The 14,779-nt window shown below is 34.9% G+C and overlaps 1 protein-coding gene across 2 annotated transcripts; it reads right to left on the bottom strand.

Moving 5' to 3' along the window:
* LOC118061105 (glutamine synthetase leaf isozyme, chloroplastic) lies at window positions 1-4,761 on the bottom strand. Of its 2 annotated transcripts, none has more exons than XM_035074501.2 (14): window positions 4,404-4,761; window positions 3,151-3,420; window positions 2,920-2,959; window positions 2,703-2,806; window positions 2,571-2,619; window positions 2,353-2,459; window positions 2,117-2,204; window positions 1,892-2,020; window positions 1,713-1,787; window positions 1,323-1,376; window positions 1,189-1,226; window positions 922-1,081; window positions 753-813; window positions 1-438 (listed from the first exon to the last, which is right to left on the bottom strand). In XM_035074501.2, the coding sequence occupies exons 2-14, from the start codon at window positions 3,402-3,404 to the stop codon at window positions 299-301; spliced, it is 1,299 nt and encodes a 432-aa protein (XP_034930392.1). In that variant the 5' UTR covers window positions 3,405-3,420; window positions 4,404-4,761; the 3' UTR covers window positions 1-298. The 2 variants fall into 2 exon arrangements, with proteins under 2 accessions (XP_034930392.1, XP_034930394.1); XM_035074503.2 differs by lacking the exon at window positions 4,404-4,761 and adding an exon at window positions 3,597-3,890.
* Window positions 4,762-14,779: the final 10,018 nt, after the last annotated feature.

Here is a 14,779-nt window from a genome sequence, read left to right on the forward strand (position 1 = left end):
GAAATAAATCAAGAACTCAATTTGATAGTGCCTGATAAAGTCTGCCCATAATTTTCAATTAGCTGCAGGGAAAGGTTCAAAACGTCGATGGTTTGAGCATCAAAACAAATTACTCGTTACTTGAAACTAATCATCTAAGAGGCCATTTTACAATCTTGGGCATGAATACTTGTTCATCAGGAACTTTATTTACGAGGATCTGTCCAGAAGAAATAAGAGAGAAGTTTCCCATGCGCAGGCCAACTAGATCCAAGTGGTGCTCCCTGAGTCTCTTCAGGTTATCTTCAACCAACAAATATCAGACATTCATAGACAGCTTCTGAGCAGCAAGAGCTTCAGCCTCAAGTGTTGGTTCATACAAAATTGTACTCTCAGCAAGTAGAGCAGTCACGACATAAGGGTCCATGTTTGAGGCTGGACGTCTATCCTCCAAGTAACCTAATTGCAAAAAGAAAATAAAAAGCAAAATCAGGAAATTGATCAACAATGCAGATGTTGATTCCAGGACAGATCCAAAGTGCAGAGCAATAACATTGTAAAAAATAGGAAATAACTCGTATAGTTGGGGAAGCTACCGATTCCAACACATTTATTTTAACCTATCCAAAAGAAGTCACTCATGGACAATGGTCACAACATCACAGGATTTGCAACCTTCTTACTTTGTTCTTGTTACTAGAGGTTTAAACCTAATTCGCTCAACCCACCAATCACTTTGAAAAGAGTCCTCATAAAATTAGCTTACTCAGTACCTTTTCCTTGCTTCTCAGTTTCACGTCCCACCCGGATAGAACAGCCACGATTAGCCACTCCCTGCACATTAACAGTTGAAAACCTATTAACAATTTATGGCAAAGAAAAGCTCCCTTCTGATTTATGTGTTTTCAGTTCATTGGAATTTCATATATCTTAAGAGCATACCCAAGAAAATGTGTCAATGCTTGCTGTTTCATGCTTTCCTGTCAACCTTCTCTCATTTCCTTCACCATAAGCACTAATGTGTTCCTTATGGCGAAGTGACAGATTTAAGATTGCCTTCTTTATTGCTTCATAGCCTCCTTCCTCCCTCATGGTCTTTGTGCTGTCAGACATGGCAATATATGTATATCACTCAGTATTCTCTTACATTTCGTGTGCCTCGGTACTATAAAAGCATTAATATTCAAGATAAAATGATAGTGCTGTTACCTGTAATTGGTGTGGCATCCAGCACCATTCCAATCACCCTACCAACACAGAGAATATATGCATCCATAATATTAAAGAGAACTATAAACTGTTTTCTGAAAATCATAATGAAGCTAAATGAGAATATGTATTACCTCTATTGGTTTTGGATCGAGTGAGAGCACGACACCAGCTTGTTCAGTGATTCTCTGTCAGAACAGAGGATGAGAAAAAAAGAAATCATTTTGATGCTAAAACAAACTCAAATCCTCCCCCATAACCATCTTCAGTTTTACCCATCTCCAATTTAGGGTATTCCAAAACTTGCCAGTCTGATAAATTATAGATACCTTAAAGTGCAGCACGAAACTAATTGAAGGAAGAAGAGGGCAAGTTTATGAAGAAAACAAGAGCAAATCTTTGACAAGGATGCTGATAGAATAAGAAAAGTGACTGGAGCTTATGGAGAGATGTCTTTCAATACACCAACTTTCTCCCTAGAGTTTCTTTCTTTCGTTCAAATCTTTAATATAAAGGTGAATTACCTCTAGAATGTATCTTGAAATCCAGATATGATCTCCAGCATCAATGCCCACACTAGGACCCACCTGATATTCCCACTGCATAACAACAAAAGATTCATGTAGTGATTAAAGAGAATTACACTGTTAGCTACATTATTGAGTTGTGCATGATACGAAAATGCTAATGGCTAGAGGCAAACCTGGCCTGGCATAACCTCCCCATTGGTGCCGCTAACATTAATTCCAGCGTATAAACAAGCCTTATAATGTGCATCAGATATGTCACGACCAAACGATTTATCAGCGCCAGCTCCACAATAATAAGGACCCTGAAATAGGTAGAAATCACCATTGTATATTAAAATCCCATGTCTTGTATGGTTGTGTCAAAAATAATACTGGAATTTTTACAAGCAGACTAGTACCTGAGGACCAGGATAGCCTCCAACAGGCCAGCCCAAAGGCCACTTCAGATTTGTTTGAAGCAAGGTGTACTCTTGCTCTATCCCAAACCTATGTTAAGAGATCACAGAGGATTAGCACATCTAATTCTAACCACATATTTATCACAAAGTACATGAACTCTACTTCAAAACCTGCGCATGTTGATTTATTGAAAGGAAAAAAACTAACGAAAGACTGGCAGCTTAAGAAGACATACCATGGAACTTCATCTACAACCTTCTTGTTGCTGAAAATCTCAGCAGCCCGATGGCGTTTGTTTGTAGGGATGGGCTCACCTTGTGGAGTGTATGTATCACACATAACCTTTGTAGAATGGACAAGACGATGTCAATGGAGTTATTTATGCAGTTCAATTTCCCTAAGAATTCAATTCCTCAGAACCATAACTGGTTGCTTTTCTTAGACAGCACTCACCAAGATGTTGTTTCCTCCACGGAATGGGTCCTTGAAAATTGCCTGGGGACTGGGATAAGGTGCTAAGTCAATACTATTGCTTGATAATAGAAAGAAATACAGAATGCTATCAGATTTTTCATGAGATCTTACTATAGAATGACCTCGCTATCCTCTCCTGGTGCTTGTCCAGTACTTGATCCATCATAGTTCCACTTGGGAAGCTCAGATGGATGTTCTATAGGCTTTGAAATTGTCTGTAGACATCAACCGATAGCAACGAAAAAAGAAAGGGCATGAGAAAATCTAATCCTTAAATGAAAAGGCATGCAATTTATTTCACCAAGTAATATCAACAACGTCTTATTACCCTTGACTTGCTACGAAGATCAATGCCAGATCCTCCAATCCTGTATCAAAATGAATAGTATCATGAGTGATCCCAAGTCTACTCATTGAGATGTCGAAAGATCAATGCCATAACCTTACTGATGCAACTAGCTTAAAATTTACTATTCCAAGTGAGCTCAAACTCAATCCAGAAAACACAATATCATAGCTATTCGAACTGATCAAATTAGATTAGCATAGATGATAGTACCAGATGTACTCAGCAATGAAACTGTTAGTGTACGGAGTAAGATCTAGATTTAGAAGATCCTCCATCCTATTGATAGTGCCGTTCTCAGACTTGACGGCGAACACTCTAAATTTAGCAGAGCTTTTAGCTGTTCCTTTCTTGTTCTGCTTCAAAACTAGAGAACTCCACATCTTTGCAGTCATGGGACTTGCGGGTGCTGAGCTCTTTGCTATTCTCATCTGCCATTGTGAAGAAGGTGCTAGAATCTGTGCCATATTCACCTATTCCTCCCTGGAAAATTAGAACAAATATTCTGACCAAGATTTCAAAACTTGACAAACGGGAAATTATAAACACAGTAGTCTAGCTAACCATGTCCACTGTAGACAGGCAAATCATATCAGCAACACTCAAAATCAAAAGATGAAAGTGGATCAACCTCATCATTGATCAAGAAACAAACTTACCTCTTCTACGCTACAGAGATGAACCATAAATGAATCTGAGTTATTTCTGAACCCTCTTATCAAATTTCCAGTTTGGTTATAACATATGCCAAAACTTAAAAGATTTCATTAATTCTCACTTCCAAAATGGCCGAACAAATGTTCGTTCACTTAATTTCTGGCATGCTACAATATAGTCACTATAGTCAGCTATAAAACAACATAATTTAAAGAAGGGGTAGATCAGTTTTCAAGAATGCAATATAAAACAATGTTTCCCCTCAAAAAGGAAAGAGAAATCTAAAGTAAGGAACTCCGTGTTGGATGGCCACAGTGATAGTCCACTGGTTAACAGGTTGACTTATTCTCTTCCCAATACCATTCCTCGTGTGTGGACCAGATCACTCAGTGGCATAAAGTTCAGAAAGGGCTCTATTATTTAAATGACCAAAAGAACCCCCACGAACCTCATGCTTGCTGGTAGCAAACTAGCCAAGATTTACTGTAGCGCAGGAATATAATACCATCATGACAGTTTTGAAATGGAAAACAGGTTTTAGAAGATGAAACTCTCTCAAAAATTAATCTCAAGATTGATCAAACCATGAATGATACACTCAAACTTGTAAGAAGTTCAGTAACAGAACCTAAGATTGCTTTCATTGTCTCAAATATCAAGAACGTACTTGGTAGATATGAGGAAAACGTGCCAGATATATGCTCGCTACATACTATCCAAAGTCTAATTTAGGTCATCATACAAAGTTACCATTGTCAAGGAAACCCATAAAAAGAGTTGGCAGAGAAGTAAACAAGGTTCTTAATTACCTGGGAACTGCCTGAAAATGGCTGGAAGAGAGACTGGAATGTGGGTTGTGCAGCAGACAGAAGTTGCGTTAGCAGAGAGAGGGAAGGGAGAGGGGGAACTGTGTATGGTGCAGAAGTGTATATACTAGTGTAGCATTAAACTAAAGGCTTTAATGATCAAAACAAAAAGGTCTCTTGGCTTTTCCCAAGCAGATAGGGGCGTGCTATGAGTGGCGGAAAATGGGTTTTGGTCTCTTTGACGACACCAAGAGAAGCTTGGACTCCATAAAAATTATTAGAGATAAGGTTCTTTCGATCTCAGGGTTTTCAGCTCTCTCTTTCTACCTCAAGCACTGACAGAAGCTGGGAGCTGAATTAAATTACATTGTGTATAACATGCAAGATTAAGCGATATGCTCCTAAAACACGTGGGAAAATGCTCCACACCAGACAACTTAGTTGAAATTATTTGTTTTTTTTTCTCCCTCCAAGAAAAAATGAGATGTTTTGGTGTTTTTCCAATGACAAATTGGTGATTTAAGTGGTGTCCAGTGGTATATATAACTTTTAACTACAGAAATGACAAACGGTAGCGGTGAAAGACTGCAAGGACATTTTTTTTCCCCACCCACCCTATATGTAATTACATGGAAGCATGGAATTGTGACCACGACGATGTTGACAGCCTACCTACACTTTCAAATTCCAAGCAGGCGTCGTCGTTTTAACTCGATGCATCAACAAACACAATCTACTACCAAACTATGAACGGTAGGCACGAGTTGTTAGCGGAAAAATTCTGAAAGGAGATTACGATTTCCCACCTACCCTCTTCGTTTTCGAAGATCCTTTACGGTGATGCCATCAACCTTGCTGCTTACGATAAATATTAAGAGATGGATCACTATTAGAAATTTAGCAAATATAAATAGAAATATTGTTATAATTTATTTTTTTTGGGTATATTATGGTAATATTTGCTGATTGAATTTATCATCATTAACTCTATCAGTAAATACTAAAATAAATATTATCAAGATATATATCAAAGTAATCGCAATGAAACTAAAAAATAAAAAAAATCAAACAATACAATGATATATAAGTTTTACAGACAATGTTACCGACGGAATTAACCCGACGGTAAAACTCATCCGTCAATATGCCAACGAAAAACTTATGTCTGTATATACCGGCGACATTACAGAGGGTATTATAGTGGGATTTAAGAAGGAAAATCATATGGTGACGTGACATTTCTACCAACATAATTGTCGACGACGTTACGATCAGAATTATTTCATCGATCATTTTGTCAATAATATTTAATTTATATCCTGGTGTTCGACCCTCCTCTCCCCATCCCTCATTTCTCCTTCTTCCTTATGCAATTTTTTCTGTAAACAATCACCCCCTCAATCTCAACACAATTCAACCTTCCAGAACAAATCTGGCCACCACAACACTTGGTTTGTCAATTTTCATATTCTGATTCAAATTTTATTAAGGATTCTACCCATTTTTTATTTGAACACAATTTTAAAATATTAAATTTTTTTTGCATTTTTTTTATATGTATTTTGTTTGGGTGTTTATTTGTTTTATAGTTTTTTTCAAACAGATTTGTTGTATGAATTTATGATTTGTATATGTTAAGGTTTGTTTTAGATTTTGTGAAATTATATTTGTTTGTAAATTGATGAAACTTATGTCGATTTTTTTTACTTAGGTGTTTTATGATGAAATAAATAATAGCTTATTTAATGGGTCTGTTTTATATTTTGTCAATTTTATTGTCAAGTTGTAATTTCTGGTAAATGTGTACAAATTTGAATTTATGTTGATAATTGATAATGAATTAAGAAAATTATTAAAATAGATTAAATGAGCTTGAGCTAAACCAATATATTTGCAAATTTATTTGGTTAACGTAGTTAATTAATACATGTTGTCATCATTGTTTTATATAAGTTTGATAGAAGTAATGGATGATCATTCATGGAAGTTTAAGACTCACCCCAAGGGTTGTGGATGATGAATTATTGTAATGAGGTTCAGAGTTTTATTAATTACACAATATCTAATTCAAGAAATATTAGTGGAGATGATATTATATGTCCACACAAGAGGTATAAAAATAAAAAGTTTATTGATCTAAATGTTGTAGCTATGAAAAAGGCTCATGAAAAAAGGATGGTTGAGTCAACTTTTAATGCTAGCAACATGCATAGAGTTGTAGATGATAATTGTAACAGCCCAGCTTCTTTAGAGCCAAAATCATTATGTGAATTTATAAATGGATTCCAATCATTAGCAAGGCACAACCCATATATGGTAAATCAACATCCCATAAAAAGTGAAAATACATCTTCTCACAACAATATTTAGAGTTTATCATAATAGAATTCATCTCCCAGTACAGTGCAATACTCATATGATTTCCCAATACAATATTCTCATAAAAGAGAATATCACATACATACAATCACCACCTCATATATACAAGATCATACTTTCGCATCGTATTCCATTATAAATTTTGATACAAGTCCTTGCAAAAATACCGAATGGCAAATATTCAACTATTTTGTTTTTTTTTTATTAAATACATAACACCTAAAACATACTATTACATAGCACTTTTCAAAGTATGTGAACTCATAAAACGAGCTTTCCTACACACATTAATTGTGTGATGTCCCTATTACAAAAACAACATGGATACAAGAATTTTAATTAATTTAAACATGATAATAAACAACTAAAGGAACATTATTGTTACTTTTTGTTATTAACTTAAAATGGATACATTCCTTCTTTTACTTCTTATATGCATTGTGCATTCTTTCGTTAAGTGTATTATTCTCACTCATATGCTCCAACTTCTCTATAGGAGTTATGAAGCTGAAGTTTAAATATCGATCAGGATTAATTACTTCACTTTAACTCGGTCATCCACTTTGGTTGTTTTTAGTCGTAATTAATCGTAACATCCAAACTCAGTCATCCATCTCGGATTCCATTAACCAAAAATAATCATAAAATCAAACTCGTCATCTCTTACATATATCATTAGTTGAAGCCAATCATCATAATCAACTCGGTCATCCATTTAGGATGTCATTAGCCAAAGCTAATTGTCATATTCAACTCAGTCATCCCTCTATGATGCCATTAACTAAGACTAATCATCAACACAACCTGGCCATCCATCTCAGATGCCATCAAACGAAACTAATCATCAACGTAACCCGACCATCAATCTAGGATGTCATTAGCTGAAGCAACTCATCAAACATAATTTGGCCATCCATCTTAGATGACATAGTTAGTTTTACATTCGTCAACAACTCCATCAATATTTCATAGTTGTTTTGACATTCATCAACATTTCATAGTTGGTTTAACATTCGTCAAAAACTCAATCAACATTTCATAGTCAGTTTAATATTCATCAACAACTCAATCAACATTTCATAGTCAATTTCACATTCGTTAACAAATCAATCAACATTTCATAGTCGCTTTAACATTCATCGACAACTCAATAACATATCATCCATAACTAAATCATTTCAGAACATTAACATTATATAAGAAAAAAAGTTGAAACCACCAACCTACTCCTCCCGTGGGGTATCCTTGTCTGGTCACAGGTCCAATCGCGGTAGCACCACCTAACACATTAATGATCACAAGTCAACACATTTGTATTTGTAAATCGTATAACTCGTCACCATACATATTCCAAAAGTACACATGTTCGCATTCAAGTGTTCCACATATTACATAATTGTATCGTGAAATCATTACAAGCATTTAAGTCATTTCTGACATGGAAATCTACTGTAGAAAATCGGCAGCAAAATTGATTCGTTGGTGGCACAGGATTGGACAGCAAAATTCCAAAATGAAAACTGATTCGCTAGCAACATAGGATTCAACAGCAAAAAATGATTTGTTCGTGACTTAGAATTCAGCAGCGAAATTCAGCAGCGAAAACTTATTCATTGAAGAAAATTGGCAGCAAAATTGATTCGTTGGTGGCACAGGATTCGACAGCAAAATTCCAAAATGAAAACTGATTCGCTAGCAATATAGGATTCAACAGCAAAAAATAATTTGTTCGTGACTTAGAATTCAGCAGCAAAAACTTATTCATTGAGGACAATATTCGGCAATGAAAACTAATTTCCTAGTGACACGGAATTCAACAGAAATTGACAGTGCATATATGCTAATACTAACTCAAAAATCGTTGATCAAAACTAAGTCATTGTCGATCCAGAAATTGTCAACACAACACATGTCTACAACTGACACCAAAATCATCAGCGCGCACAGGCTATGACTGACTCAAAAATCATTTATGAAAACTGAGTCACTATTGATCCAGAATTGTCAACGCAACACATATCTACGATTGACAATGAAATCGTCAGCGCACACAGGCTACTACTAACTCAAAAATCATTAAAAAAATTAAGTTGTTGCCGATCTAGAAATCATCAAAACAACACATGTCGTTGTTGATTTATAAATAAAAAATGGCAATGGAGTCATTTCTGATTTTATTGTTTCCCTCGACTAAGCATAAAGTTTACGTTAGTTTCCCCCTTTCATAACTCACCCCTAATTGAGTTTGAACATATACAGAAATCAATCGCATTCAAAGTTTTATCATAAAACCGTTAACAATGCATAACCAATTCTCAACATACATCTCCTTCCAAAGAATCCCTTAATCATCACTTTAAGTTCTTCATGGTATTATCCAAAGTTCATCAACAACATTAGTAGCAATTCAATAACACATACAAGTTCTAAATACTTTTCCACGTCAATATAAGGATATTTGCCTATGTTTTGCTGAAGCATATTTGCCTCTTTCCTTTAATCTTTTGCATGCATTCCATCAAGTTTGACACAATAATATTCCTAATAACATGTCATGTTCATACATATAACCATTTGATTCCTAAATAAACAAGTTCATCCATTACAAACACAAATTCAAGGCATTAACATGGAGTTATTTTAGTTTCAGCTTCCATATGATTTTAAAGTTCAAATGACAATACAATTCTATACATAACATCTTTCTAACATATTTTCATATAATTTTTTTAATCACAAATGCATAAGTCTTGTCATTAGCACAAACAATGGTTTTGTTTTGGTTCCAGCGTGATCTAATACTCTAACATGGTCACAATCCATACATTTCATCATAGGAAATTCATATTTTGTCCAGCCTTCAATATGGTCGACCCTTCCCTAGGTTCATACCTTCAAAACTGTTCATGTTTATTTGTGTATGTAAAAGACCATATAATGACAAGCTGACTTCAATTGATTAAAGAGCCTGTGTCCATCATTTTTTATTTATTTCAAAGTTCACTCTCATGTTATAATTCTATCTTTATGAAACCTCCTCCCGGCGGAAGGAAAAAAGGACAGAAAGATAAAGAAGCAAAATCTAGAATTTCTAGTCATATTGTGAACAATTTTTGAACTTTGAAACCTAAAACATACCAAATAACTTGTCTTTGAACTGTATTGTCAAAGTGCTTTCCTGCTGATTTACCTATTGTTTGCCAAATTAGACCTAGTAAGGTTAATGCTAAAGACATTATGGATTGGAACAATTACTTGTAAATAAAGGAAACTCAACTGTACAAAAACAAAAATTAATGATAAGAAAGAAAGAAATCTAATAGTTTTATTACAAACAAAGAGTTATAGGGAATAAGAAACTAGTCTCGCACCACTAAAAGAAATCACTCACATATTAGAATCACATAAAATAACAAATAGGTTTTTATTACAACATATCCTACTAAAACTAATAATCTTCTATATATGGTTTTACAAATAACACTTACTAAATAATTAGACTCATGACTGCTACAACATCAGTTATTACTACCACTTGGATGATAATCCAATAAGATTGACATCAATTATTGGATATCAATTGCCCTATCTTTCCAACATAAATGGTTAGAACTTTAGCCTACATAGAGTACTTCAGTCCACTAGGATCTGATTCATCAAAATCCTTAGCTTTATCACCCCTATTCATATTGTTAGATTCAGTCAATTCATTCTTCTTCAGGTGCTCCGATCTTGATCACCAGAATTTGCATCAACTTCCCCTCTCCCCAAACAACTTGTCTTAGGCAAGTAATGTTGAATATAATCTTAAAGCAATTTAGGATTAAGACGATTAACTTCACCTTCATGTAACTATACTGCCTTCGAATAGGGTTTGGATGCCTATTATACCAAGAACTTGATATAACCCCCCCTCTTAGTGAGTACATACTAATATGCCAATATAGAATCCACAATTTTAAGAGTGGATGAAATTTGAGGAAGAATTGAAGGAGGATCCTTTAGTTTATAAACAGAGGTAGAACCATGATAAGTTGTGAGATCTTCCGTATTGAAATTGGACTAAATTGAAATTCTGTTAGTAAATCAACCAAATAAGAATTAGTTCCTAATTTCTTGAGAATCTTGAATGGACCACCCCTTCTAGCACGTAACTTTTTATATATTTCACTGGGAAACCTCTCAAGTCTTAATCTTATTAACACTAGATCATCTTTTTCAAATTGTATATCCTTTCCGTGATGGTTTGCCTGAGCAATATACTTAGCAACTTGTTTTTTCATCTTACACCTAACATTCTCATGTAAAGAAGACCTAAATGTTGTAAAATTCAGTCTTGTCTCACTAACCTTCTGAGGTAGAGGTAAGGAAGTAACATCTATAAGTACCTTGGGATGTAAACCATACATTAGTTCAAATAACGCACATCATATTGTTCTATTGATAGTGCTGTTGAATGTAAATTCAAGTTGGGGCAGAATTAAATCCCAACTTTCACCATAATCACTAGTTAAACATCTGAGCAGATTGTCAAGACTCGTGTCGGTGACTTTAGTTTGAATATCGATATGTGGGTGGAAGGCACTAGAGAAAATAAGTTTAGTGCATAATTTAGCCTATAGTGTCTTCCAAAAGTAACTAACAAATTTGACATCTCTTTCAGAAACAATAGAAAGTGGAAGGTTATGAGTCGCACAATTTCTTTTAAAAATATAGAAGCAATATGGGAAGTATTAAAAAAAATTTTGCAAGGAATAAAATAAGCCATTTTGGAAAATCAATCCACCACCACCATGATAGAATCATTGCCTCAAACTGTTCTTGAAAGTCCCAATACAAAATACATGCTCAATTTAAGCCACAACCTCTATGAAATAGGTAAGGGAGTTAAAGACCAGTATTATGTTTGTTACCCTTGTTTAATTGATAAATTATATACCTGCTCATAATGTGTTAACATGTTTTCTCATATTTGGCTAATAAAAACGATCAACAACCAAAGAAAATGTTTTGTTTTACCCAAAATGACCTACTATTCCCCCTATGTAATTCTTGAATAATAAACTCTCAAAATAAACCCATAGAAATACAAATATACCCACCTTTAGTCAAGTAACCATCTGTAATGGCATAATCTGTTACTAGAATAGAAGGATTGTTGTGTAAGGAACTTTTCTTTAAAACACTGTGATTAGAGCCATGATGGTGCTAAAAGCTTGAAAAATTGACAATAAAAGGTGGCTAAATTATGAGAACTTCTAACCTTAAAAAAAGATTGTGATTCTGGCCACTCCAGAATTGCTCGAATCTTCTCTAGATCAGCTTCTACTACTTGTTGAGATTTAATAAATCCCAAAAAATTCACCTTGGATAGAAAGAAAGAGAATTTGCTGAGATTTGCATAGAATTTCGCTTATCGCAGGACTTGCAAAATTTGCTCCAAATGTTCTAGATGTTCTTTCATATTTTGACTTAAAACAAATATGTCACCTAAATACATGATAACACACTTGCCTAGAAAAGGCTTCAATGTCTGAATCATTACTCTCATAAACGTGTTTGGTGCATTTACTAAGTCAAAAGGCATTACCAGTCACTGGTAGAATCCGTCTTTCATCTTGAAAGATGTTTTCCATTCATCTTCAAATCATATATGAATTTGATGGTAACCACTTCTTAGATCTAGTTTAGAAAAGATTTTAGCATCCTCTAACTAATCAAGCTTGTCATCTAGCCGTGGAATTAATTGAAAAACAAATACTTGATTGTGATCTTATTTACTGCCTTACTATGAATGCACATCCTCCAACTCCCATCTTTTTTAGCATGAGGAGGACTGGTTCAGCATAGGGACTTAGCTTTATCTGATGAACCTTTTGATTACAAGCTCATATACTTTTCGTTGTAACTCTTTGTGTTCTGTGGGGCTCACTCGATAATGTGGAAGTTTTGGAAATGAAGAACATGGAACCAAATCAATTGAATGTTGTATACCACGTGGGGGTGGTAGTTGGAAAGGGAATTTTTTTTTTTTTTTGGGAAAATATCTTCAAACTATTGGAGTAAATGTTGAAGTGCTACTGGCAAAACTTCAATTGTTGGTTGCCTTTTCTTATCTATAGCCTTACAAACCAGCATGAACACAACTGGATTCTCAAGTAGTGTTCTTTGAAATCCTTGAAGTGATAGTGTCATGGTTGAATTCTATTGAAACTCTTTAATAGGAAGAGGCTTTGAAATTAATTTTTCCTTTTTGCATATTAAGGAATAAGTATTTTCATGTCTATTATAATTCATCTTTCTGTCAAATAGCCATGGTCGGCTCAAGAGTAAATGACATACTTTTATGGGGAGTACAATATCACACCAAATTTCATCTTCAAAATGGTTGTCCAAAGAAAATGGTATCAAACAGCGATGTTCGACCATAATAGGATGTTTGTTAGTGATCCAACTAATATTGTATGGGGGCTTGATGCTTCTCTTTTTTGTAATTTCAGGTTCTCCATTGCTTTGGTAGAGATGACATTAAATCTAATATCATTGTCAATAATTACATTAAGTGTCTAGCCCTTGTGTGAAAGATGTCAGTCCTCTTCCAATCATCTTCCACATGTGTCATGGAATTAGTCCGACTAGATAGCATCTTATGAACCATATAAATAGGTAGCTTAATAGCCTGCGCTGCTTCCTCTTCAATATCTTCTTCCACGGTGTCTTGATCTTTATTTGATGATTCTAGTGCTACTTCAAGATTCAATTCAGAGGCATGCATGATCTTTTTTTCTCCTTTGTAGGGCACACTACTGCAAAATACGCATATCCCTTGCACTTATATCATTATGGTCCTGTAGAACCCATATTTGCTTAGATTTTGATCTCCATAAGAGGGTGCAATTTTTACAGTTTTTGTGTTGCTTTTTATATTGTTTTGCATGTCAATCTCTCACTGCTTTGTTTCTTTGGAGTGCTTGTTGCTTTTCTAATTGCAAAGCTAGTTGATAGGCTTCATCCACTGTGAATAATCTAGCAGTGAACATGTCCTTTTTTGTATCTCCCCTCGTAAACCTTTTAAATAACAAGCAAATATTTGTTGATCAGTTTCTATAATCTGACTCCTCACTATAAGATCATGGAACTTTTCAGTGTATTGATCAACTAGCATGCTCATCCCTTGACTAGCAAAAATTGACTAGCAAATATTTTATCTCCAAACAAGCTTTCATTTCTGCCTAGTCTTGTATGGATAACCTTATGAACCTTGGTAGTTTTTCCACACTTCCCCACCATGAACGAGCAGCTCTTTTAACTTTAGTTTAACAAATCTGGCCCTCCTATTTTAAGGCACTGAAAACTATTCAAAGTAGTCCTCTAGAGAGACACCAACCAATCATGAGAAACATCAGGATCAAACTTCCCATTAAAATCAGATACTTCTACTTTCATTTGTTTAGTGGGTTTATTCATTACCTTCTCATTTTCCCTGTTTCTACCTCCACCCAAATGTTCTCTCATTTCCTCTTCACCTCCACCCACATCTCCCTACTAATTCTGTCTCAGTCGACCCCTGCTATTATATCTAGTAACACTTCTCTGTGACATCCAAACAACCAACAATAGTTCCCAAGGTATGAGGTAACAAGTTCCATTTGTTGTTGAAACTGGTCAAACATTAAGGTAGGGTCATTTAGTGGAACTGTTTGTTGTGTAGAGTTCAAGTTGGGATGGGAAAGACCATGATCCTGCAATCCCTGGTTTATAGGATTGTAGGAGTGCACTGCAAGTACCAAGCATAAAAAGAATAATGAATTCGAAACATACTCTGATATCAATTAAGGCCAAAGACATTATGGATTGAAACAATTACATGAAAACAAAGTAAACTCAGTTCTACACTCAGTTGTTCAGAAAAGAAAATTAATTGACAGGAAAGAAAGAAATATGATAGTTTTATTGCAAACAAAGTTCCAGGAATAAAAAACAAGGGAGGCTCGTACCAC

This window comes from Populus alba, chromosome 8, assembly GCF_005239225.2.
Source record: "Populus alba chromosome 8, ASM523922v2, whole genome shotgun sequence".
Taxonomy (NCBI): Eukaryota; Viridiplantae; Streptophyta; class Magnoliopsida; order Malpighiales; family Salicaceae; genus Populus; species Populus alba.

Coding starts and splice junctions, on each gene's coding strand:
- LOC118061105 (XM_035074501.2), bottom strand. CDS start 3,404: ATGGCACAGATTCTAGCACCTTCTTCACAATGGCAGATGAGAATAGCA. Junction 2,205..2,352: donor GTTGTAGATGAAGTTCCATG/GTATGTCTTCTT, acceptor CTCTTAACATAG/GTTTGGGATAGAGCAAGAGT. Junction 439..752: donor AACTGAGAAGCAAGGAAAAG/GTACTGAGTAAG, acceptor TTTTGCAATTAG/GTTACTTGGAGGATAGACGT.